The sequence below is a fragment of the Mustelus asterias genome, chromosome 17 (genome assembly GCF_964213995.1).
Source record: "Mustelus asterias chromosome 17, sMusAst1.hap1.1, whole genome shotgun sequence".
In the NCBI taxonomy this organism is placed as follows: Eukaryota; Metazoa; Chordata; class Chondrichthyes; order Carcharhiniformes; family Triakidae; genus Mustelus; species Mustelus asterias.
In genome coordinates, this window is record NC_135817.1 from 18,007,684 (window position 1) to 18,033,083 (window position 25,400).

Sequence of the window (25,400 nt, forward strand, 5' to 3'; positions counted from 1 at the left end):
AAGATGTGGAAGTGTTGGAAAGGGTGCAGAGGAGATTTACCAGGATGTTGCCTGGTATGGTGGGAAAATCGTATGAGGAAAGGCTGAGGGGCTTGAGGTTGTTTTCGTTAGAGAGAAGAAGGTTAAGAGGTGACTTAATAGAGGCATACAAGATGATCATAGGATTAGATAGGGTGGACAGTGAGAGCCTTTTTCCTTGGATGGTGATGGCTAGCATGAGGGGACATAGCTTTAAATTGAGGGGTGATAGATATAGGACAGATGTCAGAGGTAGGTTGTTTACTCAGAGAGTAGTAAGGGCGTGGAATGCCCTGCCTGCAGCAGTGGTGGACTCGTCAACGTTGAGAGCGTTCAAGTGGTTATTGGATAAACATATGGATGATATTGGAATAGTGTAGATTAGAGGGGCTTTAGATTGGTACCACTGGTCGGCGCAACATCGAGGGCCGAAGGGCCTGTACTGCGCTGTAATGTTCTATGTTCTATGTTCATAGAGTGAGAACCATAGAATCCCTATAGTTTAGGAAGAGACAATTTGCCTCATCGAGTCTGCACCGACTTTCTGAAAGAGCATCCCACTCAGACCCTCCCCTCCATCCAATCCCCATAAACCCACAAATTTACCATGGTAACCCTAACCTACGCATCTTTGGACTGTGGGAGGAATGATGTGGAGATGCAGGTGTTGGACTTGGGTAAGCACAGTAAGAAGTCTCACAACACCAGGTTAAAGTCCAACAGCTTTATTTGGTAGCACAAGCTTTCGGAGTGTCGCTCCTTCTTCAGGTGAGTGAGGAGTTGTGTTCACAAACAGGACATATACAGACACAAACGCAATTTACAAGATAATGGTTGGAATGTGAGTCTTTACATTCACATTATTTGTACCTTTAAGGCTTGATTACCTGTAAAGACTCGCATTCCAACCATTATCTTGTAAATTGAGTTTGCACCATTCCTGTAGCCATGTGTTCAACTGCTCTCTCTCCCTATTCCTCTCCTCGCTCGCACGTGGCGCGCGTAACAAACCAGAGATAACAACTCTATTTGTTCTAGCTCTAAGCTTCCACCCTAACTCCCTGAATTTCTGCCTTACATCCCCATCTCTTTTCCTACCTATGTCATTGGTACCTATGTGGACCACAACTTGGGGCTGGTCCCCTTCCCCTTTAAGGATCCCGAAAACACGATCCGAGACATCACGGACTCTGGCACCTGGGAGGCAACTCACCAACCGTGAGTCTCTCTCGCTCCCACAGAATCTCCTATCTGTCCCCTAACTATGGAGTCCCCAATAACTAATGCTCTACTCCTCCCCCCCTTCCCTTCTGAGCAACAAAGAGCAAAAGAACAAAGAACAGTACAGCACAGGAAACAGGCTGTTCGGCCCTCCAAGCCTGTGCCACTCCTTGGTCCAACTAGACCATTCGTTTGTATCCCTCCATTCCCAGGCTGCTCATGTGACTATCCAGGTAAGTCTTAAACGATGCCAGTGTGTCTGGCTCCACCACCCTACTTGGCAGCGCATTCCAGGCCCCCACCACTCTCTGTAAAAAACGTCCCTCTGATATCGGAGTTATACCTCGCCCCTCTCACCTTGAGCCCGTGACCCCTCGTGATCGTCACCTCTGACCTGTGAAAAAGCTTCCCACTATTCACCCTATCTATACCCTTCATAATTTTGTACACCTCTATTAGGTTTCCCCTCATTCTCCGTCTTTCCAGGGAGAACAAGCCCAGTTTACCCAATCTCTCCTCATAGCTAAGACCCTCCATACGAGGCAACATCCTGGTAAACCTTCTCTGCACTCTCTCTAAAGCCTCCACGTCCTTCTGGTAATGCAGCGACCAGAACTGGACGCAGTACTCCAAATGTGGCCTAACCAGCGTTCTATGTAACTGCAACATCAGACTCCAGCTTTTATACTCTATACCCCGTCCTATAAAGGCAAGCATACCATATGCCTTCTTCACCACCTTCTCCACCTGTGCTGCCACCTTCAAGGATTTGTGGATTTGTGGACTAGGTCCCTCTGTGTTTCTATACTCTTGATGGCTCTGCCATTTATTGTATAACTCCCCCCTACATTAGTTCTTCCAAAATGCATCACTTTGCATTTATCTGGATTAAATTCCATCTGCCACCTCTCCGCCCAATTTTCCAGCCTATCTATAGCCTGCTGTATTGTCCGACAATGTTCATTGCTATCCGCAAGTCCAGCCATCTTCGTGTCATCCGCAAACTTGCTGATAACACCAGTTACACCTTCTTCCAAATCATTTATATATATCACAAATAGCAGAGGTCCCAGTACAGAGCCCTGCGGAACACCACTGGTCACAGACCTCCAGCCGGAAAAAGACCCTTCGACTGCTACCCTCTGTCTCCTGTGGCCAAGCCAGTGTTCTACCCATCTAGCCACCTCTCCTTGTATCCCATGCGCCTTAACCTTCTTAACCAACCTGCCATGAGGGACTTTGTCAAACAGGGACAGACTCTGTACCAGAGACCTGTACCCCATGGCTTACCCCTGGTAAATATGATCACCACTGGCATTGTTTATGGACAGAAAACTCGCTGAACCCAATAGAAATGTTCACACAAAAAAACTAACCTTCTGTGGTATTGTTCATGGCTAGAAATTGCCCTAACTCTGATGGCGTCGTTCATTAATTAAAATAAAAATGTATGAAACTGGTGGCATTGCCTGTGGACTAGCTGACCTCTGGGGTTCTTATTCAGAGGCTGAAAACTACTGGGAGGGAAATCTGTGATGGGAATTGTACCATTCAGGAATAGACAGAATAACACCACAAAGTGATGACAGAAATATTAAATAATTACTGAGTGGGATATTAAGGAATGTAGGGAGTGAGGGGGAGAGTGATGGGTATAGATAGAGTGAATGCAAGCAGGCTTTTTCCGCTGAGGCTAGGGGAGAAAAAAACCAGAGGGCATGGGTTAAGGGTGAAAGGAGAAAAGTTTAAAGGGAATATTAGGGGGGGCTTCTTCACGCAGAGAGTGGTGGGAGTGTGGAATGCGCTGCCGGATAAAGTGGTAAATGCTTTTAACATTTAAGAAAAACTTGGACGGGTTCATGGATGAGAGGGGTGTGGAGGGATATGGTCCAAGTGCAGGTCAGTGGGACTAGGCAAAAAATGGTTCGGCACAGACAAGAAGGGCCAAAAGGCCTGTTTCTGAGCTGTAATTTTCTATGGTTCTATGGTTCTATGGAGTGGGAATGAACTGGGTGGGATACTTATCAGAGAGATAGACATGACAGTGAATGTTGATATGAGAAATGAGTTAAATTTTATTCATAAATACATTTTATTTTGAAAAGGGGTTTGGGGGGTGAGGCTTGGGGGGTGGGGGGGGGGGGTGAGGCTTTGGGGAGGGGGGTGGGTGAGGCTTTGGTGCCAGTGATAGTCCTCAGATGGAAAATGTCATATTAATAACACTTATAAAACAAATTAAAAGCAAGAAAGTAGAATAAGAGTTAGAATTATGCTTTGAACTCTACAGAAGCATGGGAATCTAAAAGTTAATCCCAACGAGATCAATAAGAAACATGAGTGAGGCAATGGACCTGAACAATAGATTGGGGTGTTTGGCACTAACAAGCTTTCTTTATGCAGACACGTAGAATATAAGGAACAAGGTGAATGGATTGCACGTTCAAGTTTAACTTGGAGAGTGTGACGTGGCAGCTATTACAGAGACATGGCTATAGGAATGGCAACAAAATCTATCAATTTCTAAAGTGTATGGGAAAGAGGGAAAATTATGAATTGCAATGAATTGCCTCAGAGATTAAGGATGAAATTATTTCTGTGAAAAGAGGATAAAATGAGAGGTAAACAGGCAGTGGTGACTTTATGGGTAGAATTAAGAAATTCTACAGAAATTATGGATGCCTCAGTTGAAAACATTGTGTACAATTTTGATCATATTATAGGAAGGATATAAAATCAATCAAAAAAAAATACAGTACATTCACTTGGATAAAACCACATGAGGGACTGGACATTGAGAAGTTTGTCAGAATTTGGGACTTTTCCCACAAGATGGTGAGGAATTTTCTGAAATGTGTGTAAAATTATGAAGAGTAATGTTTCTGTGATAGTTTACTTTTACTCATTGCGATGAGCAGAATGAGAGGGAACAAGTATGAGATAATGAGGAAAAAAATTGACAGGACCCACCCACATCATAGAAGTCATAGAATCCCTACAGTGCAGAAGGAGACCATTCGGCCCATCGAGCCTGCACCGACTACAATCCCACCCAGGCCCTATCCCTGTAACTCCACATATTTACCCCACTAATCCCTCTAACCTACACATCCCAGGTCTCTAAGGGGCAATTTAGCATAACCAATCACCTAATCTGCACATCTTTGGACTGTGGGAGGAAACCGGAGCACCCGGAGGAAACCCACGCAGACACGGGAGAATGTGCAAACTCCACACACAGTGACCCAAGCTGGGAATTGAACCCAGGTCCCTGGAGCTGTGAGGCAACAGTGCTAACCACTGTGCCACCGTGTCGCCCCATTGAAAGAATGTCCTCACATCAAGGATGAAATATTTAGGTGTTTCAAACCATTATTGAAGGCAATCATTTGAAAAGAAATTCACTGGTTCTTGAATAAAAAGGAATATTAAAGATGCTCGGCAGCAATGGGAGAGTGGAATTTAATTGAGTGGGAGATCCAAGAGGCTATGGGGAATGAGCGGGAGAGTTGATGAGAAGTTGAGACATATTAAAGCCCGTGGAAGGGTAAGGATGAAGTGAAATTAGACTGGGTAGAATATTGAAGGGTATGGGGAGTGAGGGATAGTGGGATTAGGTTGGGTGGGATATTAACGGGTATGGGGAGGAGGGGGAGAGTGAGATTAGACTGAGTGGAATATTAAAGGGTGTGGAGAAAGAGGGGTAACTGAGTGGGATTAGACTGGGTGGGATATTAAAGGGTGTGGCGAGTGATGGGGTAACTGAGTGGGATTAGACAAGGTGGGATATAGAAGGGTCTTGGAGAGTTAGATTAAGCTGGGTGGGATATTGAAGAGAGCAGGGTGAGTGGCAGTATGGGATTAGACTCAGGATCTGATGTGGAAATAAGACTGGGCAGCCTGGGGGGCAGGTTTCTGTGCTGAAGATTTGAATGTACAATTCAGTGTGGTAGTTGGACGAAAAACACATTCGGAACTAATTTCTAGTAATATCACGTTTTCCGATGAACATGGGAACAATGTATTTAGGAGCAGGTTTTGACGATTCAGCTCTTTGAGTCTGCTTTGCCATTCAATAAGATTATGTCTGGTGTCATGAGTACACTTTGCTGTATAACTCCCTTATCAATCAGAAATCTGTCCTAACTCAGTCTTAAATAAATCAATGAGGCCGTCTCCACTGCTTTCTGGGAAAGAAAATTCTACAGACTAACGAGTGAAAAATTTCTCCCCATCTAGATCTTAAACAGTGGACATCTTAATTTTAAAATATGTCCCCTGGTTCTAGTGTGTCTCACAAGAGGAAGCATCCTTCCAGAATCCACCCTATCAAATCCCCACACTATCTTATGTTTAAATAAAGTCACCTCTCATTCTTTGAAACTCTAATGGGTATAGGTCCAACCTGTTCAACCTTTCATAGAAACCCTACTGTACAGAAAGGCCATTCGGCCCATCGAGTCTGCACCAACCACAATCCCACCCAGGCCCTACCCCCATATCCCTACATATTTTACCCACTAATCCCTCTAACCTACGCATCTCAGGACACTAAGGAGAATTTGTTTTAGCATGGCCAATCAACCTAACCCGCACATCTTTGGACTGTGGGAGGAAACCGGAGCACCCGGAGGAAACAAAGAACAAAGAACAAAGAACAATACAGCACAGGAACAGGCCCTTCGGCCCTCCAAGCCCGCGCCGCTCCCCGGTCCAGGATTGAATCCTGAATCCAGGATCCCCGCCCAATTTTCCAGCCTATCTACATACCAATATCCTATCCACTGAGCTGTCCCTCACAGCTACGATGCTTTGTTCATTACAACCTATTAACTCACCCCCACCCCCCTATTCCAGACCATGTGATCCCCAGGGAGAGGCGAAAACCCAGAGTGAAAAACCCCAGGGCCAATATGGGGAAAAAAAAAATCTGGGAAATTCCTCTCCGACCCCCTGAGGCGATCGAAACGAGTCCAGGGGATCACAATGGCCCTGATCGGAAAATGCTTCCCAACCCTAGTCATTTCCACTTCCATGAACACCATATGAATTCCCTGCCCCCGAGACAGGTTCCCAACTATCCGCAGTCTCGCTCTGTACTGGCACCAGCAAGATGATCATAGAATGAAGCCTTGAAACGAGAAACAAGGAACAATTAGCCCGCGCCGCTCCCTGGTCCAAACTAGGCCACTCTTTTGTATCCCTCCATTCCCACTCCGGTCATATAGCTGTCTAGATAAGTCTTAAACGTTCCCAGTGTGTCCGCCTCCACCACCTTGCCCGGCAGGCCCCCACGACCCTCTGTGTGAAATATGTCCTTCTGATATCTGTGTTAAACCTCCCCCCCTTCAAAGAACAAAGAACAAAGAACAGTACAGCACAGGAAACAGGCCTTCGGCCCTCCAAGCCTGTGCCGCTCCTTGGTCCAACTAGACCAATCGTTTGTATCCCTCCATTCCCAGGCTGCTCATGTGACTATCCAGGTAAGTCTTAAACAATGTCAGCGTGCCTGCCTCCACCACCCTACTTGGCAGCGCATTCCAGGCCCCCACCACCCTCTGTGTAAAAAACGTCCCTCTGATGTCTGAGTTATACTTCGCCCCTCTCAGCTTGAGCCCGTGACCCCTCGTGATCGTCACCTCCGACCTGGGAAAAAGCTTCCCACTGTTCACCCTATCTATACCCTTCATAATCTTGTATACCTCTATTAGATCTCCCCTCATTCTCCGTCTTTCCAAGGAGAACAACCCCAGTCTACCCAATCTCTCCTCATAGCTAAGACCCTCCATACCAGGCAACATCCTGGTAAACCTTCTCTGCACTCTCTCCAATGCCTCCACGTCCTTCTGGTAGTGCGGCGACCAGAACTGGACGCAGTACTCCAAATGCGGCCTAACCAGCGTTCTATACAGCTGCATCATCAGACTCCAGCTTTTATACTCTATACCCCGTCCTATAAAGGCAAGCATACCATATGCCTTCTTCACCACCTTCTCCACCTGTGTTGCCACCTTCAAGGATTTGTGGACTTGCACACCTAGGTCCCTCTGTGTTTCTATACTCCTGATGACTCTGCCATTTATTGCATAACTCCTCCCTACATTATTTCTTCCAAAATGCATCACTTCGCATTTATCCGGATTAAATTCCATCTGCCACCTCTCCGCCCAATTTTCCAGCCTATCTATATCCTGCTGTATTGCCCGACAATGCTCTTCGCTATCCGCAATTCCAGCCATCTTTGTGTCATCCGCAAACTTGCTGATTACACCAGTTACACCTTCTTCCAAATCATTTATATATATCACAAATAGCAGAGGTCCCAGTACAGAGCCCTGCGGAACACCACTGGTCACAGACCTCCAGCCGGAAAAAGACCCTTCGACCACTACCCTCTGTCTCCTATGGCCAAGCCAGTTCTCCACCCATCGAGCCACTTCTCCTTGTATCCCATGAGCCTTAACCTTCTTAACCAACCTGCCATGTGGGACTTTGTCAAATGCCTTACTGAAATCCATATAGACGACATCCACGGCCCTTCCTTCATCAACCGTTTTTGTCACTTCCTCAAAAAACTCCACCAAATTTGTAAGGCACGACCTCCCTCTTACAAAAAAAAAAAAACCCACGCAGACACGAGGAGAATGTGCAAACTCCACACAGACAGTGACCCGAGCCGGGAATCGAATACAGGTCCCTGGAGCTGTGAAGCAGCAGTGCTAACCACTGTGCTACTGTGCCGCCCATCTCCCGTGCCGTTCATCGCTTTCCTCATAAGGTAAGCCCCTTGTTCCAGGAATAAGTCAAATGAATCTCCTCTGAACTGCTATCAATGCAATTATACTTTTTTTCCCAATATTAGGATACAAAACCTGTACGTAGTATTCCAAATGGGACTACCTGCCATGGACACTCGCCCAAGGGACAATCTTTTCCACCCAGGATCCTCACAACTGATTCTCTGGGCACAGATGTGCCACCTTCAGAGTCACGAGTTTGAGCGTTGGTATCGTTTGGTGCAATGCTGTTGGTTGGCGTTGTGCTGTTGGTTGGGTCTGTGGTCTTCGTGCTGTTCATTGACACAAAATCAAGCTCATCAGCTGATCTTTGAACTCGGCGCTTAACAACGATCCCACAAGGATGAGGAACTGTTCAAAGAAACACACACAATGTATCTATGTTCATTAAAATGCTGTCAGGCTATTCAAACACAAGCAATTTATAAATAATCTGGTGTATTCACTTGGAGCAGTTGGACCCAGAGACATTACTTCTCACCTATATTAAATTTACAATGATTAACTAACAGGAGAACTATAGCCGGAGGTGTGGCATTAGGGAGCTATATAGTGAAGAAGCAATCAATCCGACCCATCATGTCTATTGTGCCTCTTTGAAAGCCCTGCATATCTTTCTGTTTTTATCCAATGCCACTTTGCAATCTATTCCTGAATTTGATTTTATCATCAGTCAAATCATTCCATTATGTCAACTCGCTGAATAAAGATAACATTCTCCTCAAAGCTCCCTGAATTTATTAAATCAGCGTGCTTTGGTTATTGAGCCTCCTGCCAGTGTAAATACTTTCTCTCTATCTATGAAACATCTATGGTAACCTTCCATGATTTTGGACACCTTGATTAAATCTGCTGTGTTCTTAAGGGGAATAATGTCAGATTCTCCATTGCCTTCAGAAACAGAATTCCCCTTGAAAGGAAAAAAGGACAAAGAAAATTACAGCACAGAAACAGGTCCTTCGGTCCTCCAAGCCTGCACCGACCATGCTGCCCGACTGAACTAAAACCTCCTGCCCTTCCGGGAACCATATCCCTCTATTCCCATCCTATTCATGTCCAGATGACCGTTAGAAGTCACAATTTGTATTTGCATCCACTACCTCCCCTGGCAGCGAGTTCCCAGCGAGGGTCACCACCCTCTGTGTAAAGAAAAACGAATTGCCACGTACGTTTCCTTTAAACCTTGCCCCTCGCACCTTAAACCTGTGCTCCCTAGTAATTGACTCTTCCACCCTGGGAAAAAGCTTCTGACTATCCACTCTGTCCATGCCTCTCATAATCTTGTGGACTTCTATCAGGTCTCCCCTCAACCTCCGTCGTTCCAGTGAGAACAAACCAAGTTTCTCCAATCTCTCCTCATAGCTAATGCCCTCCATACCAGGCAACATCCTGGTAAATCTTTTCTATATCCTCTCCAAAGCCTCCACATCCTTCTGGTAGTGTGGCGACCAGAATTGAACACTATATTCCAAGTGTGGCCTAACTAAAGTTCTATAAAGCTGCAACATGACTTGCCAATTTTTAAACTCAATCCCCTGGCTGATGAAGACAAGCATGTCTTCTTGACCACCTTCTCCACCTGCGTTGCCACTTTCAGTGATCTGTGTATCTGTACACCCAGATCCCTCTACCTATCAATACTCTCAAGGGTTCTGCCATTTATTGTATATTTCCTATCTTTATTTGACCTTGCAAAATGCATTACCTCACATTTGTCTGGATTAAACTCCATCTGCCATTTCTCCAATTGATCTGTATCCTCTGACGGTCCTCATCACTATCGCAAATCCATCAACCCTTGTGTCGTCCGGAAACTTACGAATCAAACCAGTTACATTTTCCTCCAAATCATTTAGATATATTACAAACAGCAAAGGTTCCAGCACTGATTCCTGAGGAACACCACTTGTCAAAGTTCTCCATTCAGAAACACACCCTTCCACTGCTACCCTCTGTCTTCTATGATTGAGCCAGTTCTGTATCTATCTTGCCAGCTCACCTCTGATCCCGTGCAACTTCACCTTCTGTACCACTTTGGGACCTTGTCAAAGGCCTCACTGAAGTCCATGTAGACAACATCCACTGCCCTACCCTCATCAATCATCTTCGTCACTTCCTCGAAAAACTCGATCAAGTTAGTGAGACATGACCTCCCCTTCGCAAAACCATGTTGCCTCTCACTAATACGTCCACTTATTTCCAAGTGGGGGTAAACCCTGTCTCGAAGAATCCTCTCCAATAATTTCCCTACCACTGATGTAAGGCTCACCGGCCTGTAATTACCTGGATTATCCTTGCTACCCTTCTTAAACAAAGGAACAACGTTGGCTATTCTCCAATCCTCTGGGACCTCCCCTGCATAGGAAGAAGTTTAACAACACCAGGTTAAAGTCCAACAGGTTTATTTGGTAGCAAAAGCCACACAAGCTTTCGGAGCCCCAAGCCCCTTCTTCAGGTGAATGGGAATTCTGTTTACAAACAGGGCATATAAAGACACAAACTCAATTTACATGAATAATAGTTGGAATGCGAATACTTACAGCTAATCAAGTCTTTAAGACACAAACATCGTGGGCCGAAGGGCCTGTTCTGTACTGTACTGTTCTATGTAAACAATGTGAGTGGAGAGAGCATCAAGACAGGCTAAAGAGATGTGTATTGTCTCCAGACAGGACAGCCAGTGAAACTCTGCAGGTCCAGGCAGGCTGTGGGGATTACAGATAGTGTGACATGAACCCAATATCCCGGTTGAGGCCATCCTCATGTGTGCGGAACTTGGCTATCAGTTTCTGCTCAGCGACTCTGTGCCGTCGTGTGTCGTGAAGGCCGCCTTGGAGAACGCTTACCCGAATATCAGAGGCCGAATGCCCATGACCCTTCGTCGTCCAGTACTTCCCCGGAGCGGAGAAGCTACGGCATCTCCTCCGGAGCCTTCAACATGTCATTGATGAAGACGAACATCTCGCCAAGGCCATCCCCACACCCCCACTTCTTGCCTTCAAACAACCGCACAACCTCAAACAGACCATTGTCTGCAGCAAACTACCCAGCCTTCAGGAGAACAGTGACCACGACACCACACAACCCTGCCACAGCAACCTCTGCAAGACGTGTCGGATCATCGACACAGATGCCATCATCTCACATGAGAACACTATCCACCAGGTACACGGTACATACTCTTGCAACTCGGCCAATGTTGTCTACCTGATACGCTGCAGGAAAGGATGTCCCGAGGCATGGTACATTGGGGAAACCATGCAGACGCTGCGACAACGGATGAATGAACACCACTCGACAATCACCAGGCAAGACTGTTCTCTTCCTGTTGGGGAGCACTTCAGCGGTCACGGGCATTCGGCCTCTGATATTTGGGTAAGCGTTCTCCAAGGCGGCCTTCACGACACACGACAGCGCAGAGTCGCTGAGCAGAAACTGATAGCCAAGTTCCGCACACATGAGGATGGCCTAAACCGGGATGTTGGATTTATGTCACATTATCAGTAACCCCGACAGCTTGCCTCCTGGGCTTGTAGAATCTCACTAGCTGTTCTGTCTGGAGACAATACACATCTCTTTAGCCTGTCTTGATGCTCTCTCCACTCACATTGTTTGTATCTTAAAGACTTGATTAGCTGTAAGTATTCGCATTCCAACTATTATTCATGTAAATTGAGTTTGTGTCTTTATATGCCCTGTTTTTGAACAGAATTCCCACTCACCTGAAAAAGGGGCTTGGGGCTCCGAAAGCTTGTGTGGCTTTTGCTACCAAATAAACCTGTTGGACTTTAACCTGGTGTTGTTAAACTTCTTCCTGTGTTTACCCCAGTCCAACGTCGGCATCTCCACATCATGACCTCCCCTGCAACCAGTGAGGATATAGAGATTTCTCTCAAGGCCCCAGCAATTTCCTCCCTTGCCTCTCACAGTATTCTCAGCATTGACACATTCATGGGTTCACATGAACAGATCTTTAAAGATGACAGGAGGAGTTAATAAAGAAGGCAAGAAAACATAAGGGATCCTTGACTACATAAATGGAGTATAGGCTGGAATCTTCCCAGCAATGTGAGGCAACTTTGATGCTGCAGGATCCTGTTGGGTTGCTTCCACAATGTCTTGTCACCTCCAGAAAATCTTCACCTTGACATGTTTCTCCTGCAGACTAATGCCCTTGACTGTTCTGGACCACTGGAAGCTGATCTCCATCTTGTGGCACCGTTTCACCTTCCCCAATGGGGCTACCACCCGTACCACCCTTTGACCCACCTTCACTCATTTGCTGTCCTTAATTGGATCGTGATTGGAAATGGCCTATTATTTGGTTGTCACCTGTAATGTGACACTGAGAGGTGAGTGGAATCGAGACCTTCAAATGAGCACAATGGATAGATAGATAGATACCCTACAGTGCAGAAAGAGGCCCATCGAGTCTGCACTGACCACAATTCCACCCAGGCCCTATTCCTACATATTCTACCCACTCATCCCTCTAACCTACACATCTCAGGACACTTATGGGCAATTTTAGCATGGCCAATCAACCTAACCTGCACATCTTGGGACTGTGGGAGGAAACCGGAGCACCCGGAGGAAACCCACACAGACACGAAGAGAATGTGCAAACTCCACACAGACAGTGACCCAAGCCGGGAATCGAACCCAGGTCCCTGGAGCTGTGAAGCAGCAGTGCTAACCACTGTGCTACCGTGCCACCCACAATGCCTGAACATTTTTACAGTGCAGAAGATAATGGCCAGAGAGATCAAAATCAAGGAAGTTATGGCAATCATACACTCATTCTTTAGCCGGAGTTACAGCATTGACTCCTTTTCTAGACACTACCGGAAGGGATTCTCCAATCTCGTTCATTCCTACCCTGCTGCCAGCGAAAATGGAGAATTTGGCGCTCAACCAAAACTCCATTCAGTGCAGCGGGACTGGGTAATCACAGCCACAGGCGAGGTAGGAGGTTTTCAGCATATACTTTAGGAAAGTCTTTAAGTTTTGTATAGAGAAATGCACTAGAGATTGACCTGAATGGTTCTTGGGGCGAGGGAATTCAGTTCTGTGGAGAGAGTAGAGAAACTTTAATTGCTCTCCTTCGAGCAAAGAATGTTAAAGGGTTTTTTAATACAGAAGTTTAAAATGATGAAATGATCTAGAGAACTTGTTCCCAAGGGTGGAAAGGTCAGTAACTAAGACATTAATTTAAGGAAATTGATAAAAGGACAAGCAGAAAAAGAAAAAGACGCCTTGAGTTGTTATGAGCACTTGGCTCTATTTTTATCCGTCTAAGCTTACCCAGAGCATCACTCACAATGGTTTCTCTTCCCATGCCCTTATCTCTGATGACCCCAAGGATCTGTCCTTGGTCCCTTCCTATTTCTCACCTGCATCCTGACTCTCGGCGACATCATCCAAAAACACAGTGGGTGCAATTCTCCCATTTGCCTCTTAAGTGCTCTGGCCAGTGGGAAATTGCAGTGTTTCGTAACCTCTCAGCACAGAGGGGCAAGCTCTGCCCATCACTGAAGGAACGGATCACATCCCCGACCCCCAACCACACCAGTGACCCAAAACCCTCTCCTGCCAACGAGAGGCCTCAAAATCCCCTCTTCTCCCCACAAGAGAAACATTTCCAGATGGGGTTCCATCAGGCACTCCCTCAGGGCCCCCTGTGTCAACTTTGCAATGTCCCCTGGCATGTCTGACCAGGTGTCCTTGTACTCTGAGGGGGAGCAGGAAGGTAAGTGCTTTGCCCATGTGCCCCTGTACTGCTGCCAGGCTACAAAGGCAGGGACCTGGGGGTTGGGTGGGGAAAGGTCTTGACCTCAAGACTCTTCCCCAGGATGGGGGTCTAGTGGCTGCACTTGTCCTCGTTGCCCTGGAGAACGTGTTGTTTCAGTTTCAGGATGGTGAATTCTGAGGCCATTCTGGGGTAAGAGAGTCATTATTGCCTCTCTCCTCTAAAACCTTTGAAGTATCCTGGTCACTTTGACATCCACTTTGACATGGATGTCATCTGGAAGCCTTCAAAATCACTGCAGCACTCCATTTCACAATAGGAATTGGTCCAGGTATTAAACATCCTCTTTAAAGTGCTCTTATTCAGGATTACCTGGGAGATCCCCTTGCTTTCTCTCTCACCCCACAGCTGCTGTGAAATCCTTTTGAAGTGCATTGATGATCAGTTTGACTAGGGAGTACCCGTTTAACATTGGAAGGTCAATATTTGGGATGGCACGGTAGCACAGTGGTAGCACTGCTGCTTCACAGCTCCAGGGACCTGGGTTCGATTCCCGGCTTGGGTCACTGTCTGTGTGGAGTTTGCACATTCTCCTCGTGTCTGCGTGGGTTTCCTCCAGGTGTTCTGGTTTCATAGAAATCATAGAAACCCTACAGTACAGAAAGAGGCCATTCAGCCCATCGAGTCTGCACCGACCACAAACCCACCCAGGCCTTACCCCTATATCCCAACATATTTACCCACTAATCCCTCTAACCTATGCATCTCAGAACACTAAGGGCAATTTTTTTTAGCATGGCCAATCAACCTCACCCGCACATCTCTGTTTCCTCCCACAGTCCAAAGATGTGCAGGTTAGGTTGATTGGCCATGCTAAAAAATTGCCCCTTAGTGTCCTGAGATGCGTAGGTTAGAGGGATTAGTGAGTAAAATATGTCGGGATATGGGGGTGGGGCCTGGGTGGGATTGTGGTCGGTGCAGACTCGATGGGCCGAATGGCCTCTTTCTGTACTGTAGGGTTTCTATGATTTGGTGTCTGCATCCTTTGAAGTGGTTTGATTGACAGGCATGGGTTGCTTACGCACTAGCAAGAACCTTGTTTGTTTCACTTTCCCTTCACGATTGAATACAAAGTGCTTTGTCAACATTACAGTTAGAAAAGAGGGAGTTAAACCTGGTAAAATATCCAACCTGTCAATCAATGTTTATAAACATTGCAGTTAGGTTGGATATTTTGAGGTTTAACTTTTCTAAATGTAATGTTTACAAAGCACTTAAGATGTTTTCAACCATAAGGGGAAAGAAAAACAATGTGCAGCCCCACTGATCAGTGACACCTTCTTGGAGATTCCCTCAAGGCCATCCAGGGAAGCTGAGAGGTGCTGTTTTCCCCAGATAGCCATGGTGGCCTGGATGGAGGTTGCTGCAGAGCTGAGATCCCCGGGGCTCATGGCCTGGATGTAGCCCCTGACAAAGCAATTTAATGATGTGGAGATGCCGGCGTTGGACTGGGGTAAACACAGTAAGAGTTTTAACAACACTAGGTTAAAGTCCAACAGGTTTATTTGGTAGCAAATGCCATTAGCTTTCGGAGTGCTGCTCCTTCGTCAGATGGGGCAGAATGGAGCAGAGCTCAGAGCAGATTTCCACTCCATCTGACGAAAGAGCAGTGCTCCGAAATCTAATGGCATTTGCTACCAAATAAACCTGTTGGACTTTAACCTGGTGTTGTTAAAACTCTTACTAAAGAAATTTAATGCAGCGGTGATGTTTTAATACCACTGGACATGAGATTGTCTCCAAGTCCTTATGGCCACAGATCATCTTGGAGAAATTGGCGGATGTGAGCAACCACATTCCAGAATATTCTGGCACACCTACAGCATTACCTTTCACTCATCTGTAGATAGCTGGAGTGCCTGCAAGAAACCTGTGGTCGCAGTGGGACCCGGGTTCAATTCCGGCGTCGGGTGACTGTGTGGAGTTTATATGTTCTCTCCATGTCTGCATGGGTTTCCTCCCACAGTCCAAAGGTGTGCTGGTTAGGCGGATTGGCCATGCTAAATTGCCCCTTAGTGTCCCAAGATGCATAGGTTAGATAGATTACCCATGGGAAATGTGGGAAGAGGATCTGGGTAAGATACTCTGTCAGAGAGTTGGTGCAGAATTGATGGGCTGAATGGCCTCTTTTGCATCGCAGGGATTCTATGATTCTGACCAATGCTGTCACACCGGTCCCTGGTCATCATCATCTTTTTTCTTGCTCCTCCAGGCTCTGTGCCAATGAGTGCCAGGCCCTCTTCCACATCTGGGTGAGAGGAATAGAAAGGTAGGATTTCCTAGAGCCTTGCATCATCTAGGCCTAGTGGATCTGTAAACGAGTTGAAGTGATCAATGTAGTGAGCATTTTCTGTACACGTTTGTCTCCATTCCAGAGCCACCAAGCCTGTGCAAACCCAGTTCCTGGCTTCTGTCTTTACATGGCATCCACTTCACACCCCTTCCAGGTGACGGACATTCTGGAAGACCGGTGTTGGGTGTTGCTCCTGTTCATACATGACTGCGCATGGATACATTGCTCTTTGACCTGGGTGATGAGAACCATGTGCTACAACCATCTGTCTGACACTGGATACTCCATAGAGAGACCATTGCCTTGGCAGCATCAAAAGACTAACCGCATGAGCCTTTGTCAGCAATGACCATTCACCTGGGAGGATGGAGGTTTGGAGTTGGGACTTGGCTGCCATGCACCAGCCGTGCTCCTTGAAGGCATCCACCTACCTACCTGTCCGAGGTAGGTTCTTTACTCAGAGAGTGGTTGGGGTGTGGAATGGACTGCCTGCTGTGATAGTGGAGTCGGACACTTTCGGAACTTTCAAGTGGTTATTGGATAGGCACACGGAGCACACCAGAATGACAGGGAGTGGGATGGCTTGATCTTGGTTTCGAACAAAGCTCGGCACAACATCGAGGGCCGAACGGCCTGTATTGTGCTGTACTGTTCTATGTTCTACCTCCCTCCATTCAGCTCTTTCTCTGACTGCAGCCGATGGCAAAGCTACAGGGTGAATGGCAGCTTCTCACCTTGTTGGGATCTCAATGTTAAGAAACCCACGAGTCAGGAACAAACCTGGTGCAATGTGGCTTTCACCATAGACCAGAGAACACACCTGAGCATCTTTGACATCTAGTTGACTCATAATGTCATGTTGCAGCTCTATAGAACCTTAGTTAAGCTGCACTTGGAATATAGTGTTCAATTTGCTACACTACCAGAAGGATGTGGAAGCTTTGGAGAGAATATAGAAAAGATTTACCAGGTGCTGCCTGGTGTGGAAGGCATTAGCTATGAAACTTCGTTTGTTCTCACTGGAATGATGGAGGTTGAGAGGCGACCTGATAGAAGTCTACAAGATTATGAGGGGCATGGACAGAGTGGATAGTCAGAAGCTTTTTCCATGGTGGAACAGTCAGTTACTAGGGGACATAGGTTTAAGGTGCGAGGAGCAAGGTTTAAAGGAGATATATGAGGCAGGTTTTTTTTTTACACAGAGGGTGATGGGTGCCTGGAACTCGTTGCCGGGGGAGGTAGTGGAAGCAGATACGATAGTGACTTTTAAGGGGCGTCTTGACAAATACATGAATGGGATGGGTATGGGAATAGAGGGGTATGTTCCCCAGATGGGGAGGGGGGTTTTAGTTCATGATCGGGCATCATGATCGGTGCAGGCTTGGAAGGTCGAGGGGCCTGTTCCTGTGCTCTTATTTTCTTTGTTCTCTGTATAATCAGTAGGGTATCCCTTTAGTCAGTCAATTATGCTGATTTTCAACTACACCCACCTGAAAAGACCCTCCATCCACTTGGAGGATCATAGTTTTACAGTCACTGCTTTGTGAGACTCTCAATGGTGCTCATAACATTTGAAACTCCTCCACAGCCTTTTACCAACCCCCACCATTTACCAACTTCCCCCATCACTCTTAACCAACCCAATAACACCATTTCTCCCCCTCTGTCATTCTTGCACCTTCCCCTTCACCCTTGCATATAAACCATTCACATGCCTTCCCTCCCTTTGAGCCTAGCCCCATTGCTACCCCAATGCCCACTCCTGTTGTTTGCACCATCTGTTTCACCAACTTCCATGACCCTCCTCAAAACCCTCACCAACCTGGACCTGACAGCCGACTACATCCCACTTCCTGCACCCCGCCCCCCCCCTTCCCCAGCCATTCTGACTGTTCCCTCTGCTCCCCAGTATCCTCCGTTCAATCCCTAGAGCTACACCATTGACAGCACTGATCCCTCGAGAACCTGGAAATCCTCCTCCCCCACCCAGCCACAGGACCTCTGCCCTCTCACCTCCACCGCCCCCCCTCCCCCCCCCCCCCCCCGGCCCTCTCCCTCTCTCTCTCCTGGATTGTCAGTATTCCTTCCCCAGATACCCTACCCCCCTCCACCCTCAGTATATCTCCCATGTCCAGTCTTCACTCCTCCGTCCACCCTACTCCCTCTTCCCTCAGTATACCTCCCACGTCCAGCCTCACTCCTTCTTCTATCCTTCCCCCTCCACCCTGCAACTGCCTCCTCTGTCCACCCTACCCCCCTCCTTCCTCAGCTAACCTCCCATGTCCAGCCTCACTCTTCCTTCCACCCGATCTAATTAAAAAGCATTAAGGTCGACAAATCCCCAGGGCCAGGTGGCATCTATCCCAAGTATCTGAGGGAGACAAGAGATGAAATTCCTGGGCCTCTAACTGAAATCTTTGTTTCTTTATTAGCCACTGCTGAGGTACCAGAGGATTAGAGGATAGCCAATGTTGACCTGTTATTTAAGAAAGGTAGCAAGGATAACTGGGATTACTATAGGCCTATGAGCTTGACAGTGACAGTGAGTGACAGTGAAATTGTTGGAGAAGATTCTTAGCAATAGAGTGACAGTGAAATTGTTGGAGAAGATTCTTAGCAATAGATTCATTTGGAACTGAACTCATTGGGACTGATTGGGACTCATTGTTCGCGACAGACAGCATGGTTTTGTATGTGGGAGGTCACGTCTCATGAATTTAATTGAGTTTTTTGAGGAGGTGACAAAAACGATTGACGAGGGAAGGGCTGTGGATGTTGTTTACATGGACTTTAGTAAGGCATTCGACAAGGTCCCTCATGGGAGGCTGGTGCAAAAAATTAAATCTCATGGGATCAGGGATGAACTAACTAGATGGATTCAGAAGTGGCTTGACCATAGAAGAGAGAGGGTAGCGGTGGAAGGGTGTTTTTCTGAATGGAGGTCTGTAACTAGTGGTGTTCTGCAGGGGTCAGTGCTGGGACCTCTGCTGTTTGTAATATATATACATGACTTGGAAGAAAATGTAGCTGGTCTAATTAGCGTGTTTGCGGATGATACTAAGATTGGCGGAGTTGCGGGTACTGATGAAGATTGTCAGAGAATACAGCAGGATATAGATAGACTGGAAAATTGGGTAGAGAAATGGCAATTTAATCCGGACAAATGTGAGGTGATGCATTTTGGTAGATCCAATTCAGGTGGGAGCTATAAAATAAGCGGCAGAACAATCAGGAGCATAGCCACAGACAGAGATCTGGGAGTACAGGTCCACAGATCCTTAAAAGTGGCAACACAGGTGGAAAAGGTGGCGAAGAAAGCATATCACATGCTTGCCTTTATTGGACAGGACATCGAATATAAAAGTTGGCAAATGATGTTACAGTTGTATAAAATGTTGGTTAGGCCACATTAGAGTTGGAACGGTTGGAAGCTTTTTCCCAGGGCAGAAATGACAATTACAAGGGAGCACAAACTCAAGATTAGGAGGGAAAGGTTCAGTGGAGATATAGGAGGGAGGTTTTTTCACACAGGGGGTGATGGGGGCCTGGAATGCACTGCCAAGTGAGGTGGTTGAGTTTTTTACAGCATGGAAACAGGCCCTTCAGCCCAATTTGTCCATGCTGCCCCTTTTTTAACCCCTAAGCTAGCCCCGATTGCCCACGTTTGGCTCATATCCCTCTATACACATCCTACCCATGTAACTGTCTAAATGCTTTTTAAAGTACGCGCCTATACTACCACCTCTGGTAGCTTGTTCCAGACACTCGCCGCCCTGTGTGTGGAAAAAATTGCCCCTCTGGACCCTTTTGTATCTCTCCCCTCTCACCTTAAATCTATGCCCTCTAGTAAGAACATAAGAAATAAGAACATAAGAACATAAGAAATAGGAGCAGGAATAGGCCATCTAGCCCCTCGAGCCTGCCCCGCCATTCAATAAGATCATGGCTGATCTGAAGTGGATCAGTTCCACTTACCCACCTGATCCCTATAACCCCTAATTCCCTTACCAATCAGGAATCCATCTATCCGTCATTTAAACATATTCAACAAGGTAGCCTCCACCACTTCGGTGGGCAGAGAATTCCAGAGATTCACCACCCTCTGAGAGAAGAAGTTCCTCCTCAACTCTGTCCTAAACCGACCCCCCTTTATTTTGAGGCTGTGCCCTCTAGTTCTAGTTTCCTTTCTAAGTGGAAAGAATCTCTCCACCTCTACCCTATCCAGCCCCTTCATTATCTTATAGGTCTCTATAAGATCCCCCCTCAGCCTTCTAAATTCCAACGAGTACAAACCCAATCTGCTCAGTCTCTCCTCATAATCAACACCCCTCATCTCTGGTATCAACCTGGTGAACCTTCTCTGCACTCCCTCCAAGGCCAATATATCCTTCCGCAAATAAGGGGACCAATACTGCACACAGTATTCCAGCTGCGGCCTCACTAATGCCCTGTACAGATGCAGCAAGACATCTCTGCTTTTATATTCTATCCCCCTTGCGATATAGGCCACCATCCCATTTGCCTTCTTGATCACCTGTTGCACCTGCAGACTGGGTTTTTGTGTCTCATGCACAAGGACCCCCAGGTCCCTCTGCACAGCAGCATGTTGTAATTTCTTTCCATTTAGATAATAATCCAATTTGCTATTATTTCTTCCAAAGTGAATAACCTCGCATTTGTTAACGTTATACTCCATCTGCCAGATCCTCGCCCACTCATTCAGCCTGTCCAAATCTCTCTGCAGACCTTCTATGCCCTCCACACAATTCACTTTTCCACTTATCTTTGTGTCGTCTGCAAACTATGTTACCCTACACTCAGTCCCCTCCTCCAGATCGTCTATATAAATGGTAAATAGTTGAGGCCCCAGTACCGATCCCTGCGGCACGCCACTAGTTACGATCTGCCAACCAGAAAAGCACCCATTTATTCCGACTCTCTGCTTCCTGTCGGATAGCCAATCCACGCTAACACCCTACCCCCAACTCCGTGTGACCCAATCTTCTTCAGCAACCTTTTGTGAGGCACCTTATCAAACGCCTTTTGGAAATCCAAAAACACCGCATCCACCAGTTCCCCTCCGTCAACCGCACTAGTCACATCTTCATAAAAATCCAACAAATTCATCAAGCACGACTTTCCCCTCATGAATCCATGCTGCGTCTGCTTAATCGAACCATTCTTATCCAGATGGCCTGCTATTTCTTCTTTAATGATGGATTCCAGCATTTTCCCAACTACAGACGTTAAGCTAACCGGCCTGTAGTTACCCGCCTTTTTTCTATTTCCTTTTTTAAACAGCGGCGTAACATTAGCCATTTTCCAATCCGCCGGCACGACCCCAGAATCCAATGAATTTTGATAAATAACCACTAACGCATCCGCTATTACCTCTGACATTTCTTTCAGTACCCTGGGATGCATTCCATCCGGGCCCGGGGACTTGTCCACCTTCAGTCCCGTTAGTCTACCAAGCACTGCCTCCCTGGTAACATTAATTGTATTGAGTACCTCTCCTCCTACCAACCCTCTATCGTTAATATTCGGTAAACTATTTGTGTCTTCCACCGTGAAGACCGACACAAAAAACTTATTTAAAGTTTCAGCCATTTCCTCATTTCCCACTATTAAATCCCCCCTCTCGTCCTCCAAGGGTCCAACGTTCACTCTTGCCGCTCTATTCCTTTTTATATATTTGTAAAAGCTTTTACTATCATTTTTTATATTTAGAGCTAGCCTAGCTTCATAACCTATCTTTATCACTTTCTTAGTCGTTCTTTGTTGTCTCTTAAAGTTTTCCCAATCTTCCGATTCTCCACTATTTTTGGCCACTCTGTACGCATCGGTCTTTAATATAATACTCTCCTTAATTTCCTTCGTTATCCACGGCTGGTTATCCCTTTTCTTACAACCCTTCTTTATCACCGGAATATATTGTTGCTGAGTACTGAAAAGGATCTCCTTAAAAATCCTCCACTGTTCCTCAGCTGTCCTACCTACCTAGTTATAGACTCCCCTACCTTTGGGAAAATATATTGACTATCTCGCTGATCTATGCCTCTCATTATTTTATAGACCTCTATAAGATCGCCCCTCAGCCTCCTACGCTCCAGAGAAAAAAGTGCCAGTCTATCCAGCCTCTCCTTACACCTCAAACCATCAAATCCCAGTAGCATCCTAGTAAATCTTTTCTGCACTCATTCTAGTTTAATAATATCCTTTCTATAATAGGGTGACCAGAACTGTACACAGTATTCCAAGTGTGGCCTTACCAATGTCTTGGGCAACTTCAACAAGGCCTGTATTCAATGTTCTGACCAATGAAACCAAACATGCCGAATGCCTTCTTCACCACTCTGTACACATGTGACTCCACTTTCAAGGAACTATGAACCTGTACCCCAAGATCTTTGTTCTATAACTCTCCCAATGCCCTACCATCAACTGAATAAGTCCTGCCCTGGTTTGATCTACCAAAATGCATCACCTCACATTTATCTAAATTAAACTCCATCTGCCATTCATCAGCCCACTGGCCCAATTGATCAAGATCCCATTGCAATCCTAGATAACCTTCTTCACTGTCCGATATGCCACCAATCTTGGTGTCATCTTACTAACCATGCCTACTACATTCTCATCCAAATCATTAATATAAATGACAAATAACAGTGGACCCAGCACCAATCCCTGAGGCACACCACTGCTCACAGGCCTCCAGTTTGAAAACAACCCTCTACAACCACCCTCTGTCTTCTGTCATCAAGCCAATTTTGTATCTATTTGGCTACCTCACCCTGGATCCCGTGAGATTTAACCTTATGCAACAATCTACCATGTGGTATCTTGCCAAAGGCCTTGCTCAAGTCCATGTAGACAACATCAACTGCACTGCCCTCATCTACCTTCTTGGTTACCCCTTCAAAAAACTCAATCAAATTTGTGAGACATGATTTTCCACTCACAAAGTCATGCTGACTGTCCCTAATCAGTCCTTGGATCTCTAAATGCCTGTAGATCCTGTCTCTCAAAATACCTTCCAACAACGTACCTACTACAGATGTGAGGCTCACTGGCCTGTCGTTCCCCAGTTTTTTTCTGCAGCCCTTCTTAAACCAAGGCACAACATTTGCCACCCCTCAATCTTCAGGCACCTCACCTGTGACTATTGATGATTCAAATATCTCTGCTAGGCGACCTGTAATTTCCTCCCTAGCCTCCCACAATGTCCTGGGGTACACTTCATCAGGTCCCGGGGATTTATCTACCATGATCCGCTGTATGACTTCCAGCACCATCTCCTCTGTTATATGTATACACCTCAAGACATCACTATTTATTTCCCCAAGTTCCCTAACATCCATACTTTTCTCAATAGTGAATACTGATGAGAAATATTCATTTCATTTGGAATACTGTGTCCAATTCTGGTCACTACACTACCAGAAGGACGTGGAGGCTTTGGAGAGAGTGCAGAAAAGGTTTACCAGGATGTTGCCTGGTATGGAGGGTATTAGCTATGAGGAGAGATTGAATAAACTGGGATTGTTCTCCCAAGAAAGACAGAAGCTGAGGGGCGACCGTATAAAATTGAAAGGTATAGTTATGGTGAACAGTTGGAAGCTTTTTCCCAGGGCAGAAATGACAATGACAAGGGGGCACAAGCTCAAGAGAAGGAGGGAAAGGTTCAGTGGAGATGTGCGGGGGAAGTTTTTTTTACACAGAAGTTGGTGGGGGCCTGGAATGCACTGCCAAGTGAGGTGGTTGAGGCAGTTACATTAGCCACATTTAAGACTTATCTTGATAGGCATTTAAACAAATGAGGAATAGAGGGATATAAGCAGTTGGTTTAGATAGGTAAATGTGATCAGCGCAGGCTTGGAGGGCCGAAGGGCCTGTTCCTGTGCTGTACCGTTCTTTCTTCTTTGTTCTACCCCCTCCACCCTGCGACTGCCTCTCATTTTGAGTCTTTTCACCCAATCTTAGGCAAGAGGCTAAGATTTGTAAGCAGTCCCTAAGAAAGCTAAAGCAGCATTTGTTTCCTTCAATGTCATGGAAGAAGTCAAGCTCATGAGTTGTATCCCACTTCTATAGAATCGTCATTGTAAACATTCTAATGTCTGACTCGAGGGGAGTTGAATTCCGGTGGGGTGGCTTTTTAATGAGCATGTGTGATATGATAATGTACACGAAGGGGCCTCCCTGCTTGACCTGCCTTGAACTCACCAAGGGACCCAAGAACAAAATTCAAAAAGCTCATTCTGCCATCTGGAAACTGAATTTTGGCTTCCAACCAAATCAAGCTCCCAAGCATACCAAGCTTCCCCCTGCTGGCTCGGGGGGCTGAGTGGGGAGCGGGGGTGCAGGTGGTGGGTGGGGCGGGGGGAGGCAGCCTTGATGAACTGAGTGGTCTATTCCTATGGTGTGCATAAGTGGCTGAAGGCATCAGGATGATGGGCGAGGGGAAGAGACCAAAGTCAGAGAAACTAAGCAAAGGAGGAAGTTATAGAAATGGGAAAGAGTGACACCGTGGGCCCAATTTTACCATCAAGTTGCGCCCGTTTTTGGGCGCGGAAACTTGGTCAATTTGGGCGCGAGGCAAGTAATGCGATCCGCGCTTGCCTCCGTGCCGGTTCGCCCTTTACCAAGGCCCGAAAATGGCCGTGATCAGGACCGTGCCCAAAACGGGTGTGACGGCCATTTAAATACATTTGAATGCATTTAAATTGAATTAATGGGCTGCACTTCCCCCTTTACCACCGCCTGAACTCCAGAAGCTCCAGCATCACCTGGCATTGCCAGTCCTGGAAGACCACCTGTGTCCTACCCATGGTGGTCGAGCCCTCTGCGATGGCCACTTGAGTCATCTCTCAATGACCGCAGCAAGTGCCCTCTGAGACTGGGCCACGCTTTGCAACCTCACAGCTGTGGCCCTCTGAGACTGGGCTGCGCTCTGCAAGCCCTTGGCTGTGGCTCTCTGAGACTGGGCCATGTTCTCAAGGGTTGCTGCCATAGCCTGCTGTGTCTCAGCACTGTCCCGCTGGGTCTCCTGCAAGTTCTTGAGCCTCTCAGTCATGGGGTGCAGAATCTTGAGAAGCCTGTTCAGTCCCTCAACTGCGGCCTACTGTGACTCAGCCATCACTTGGAGCCTGTCGCTCATGGTGAGGATCCCCTGCCCCAAGCTTTCCACTGCAGACGCCACCCTTGCAGTGTTGGCCTGGGAAGCACGCAAGACAGGCTGGTCCACCTGAAAGCTGGTCCGCCT

The 25,400-nt window shown here is 46.7% G+C and overlaps 1 protein-coding gene across 1 annotated transcript in view; it reads right to left on the reverse strand.

Annotated features, from left to right (window-relative positions):
• Nucleotides 1-25,400, reverse strand: part of LOC144506354 (coagulation factor X-like) — a 151,177-nt gene that overhangs the window by 37,901 nt on the left and 87,876 nt on the right. The window contains exon 6 of the mRNA XM_078232348.1: nt 8,137-8,384. Within this exon, the coding sequence (XP_078088474.1) occupies nt 8,137-8,384 (248 nt within the window). The remainder of the gene's footprint in view (nt 1-8,136; nt 8,385-25,400) is intronic.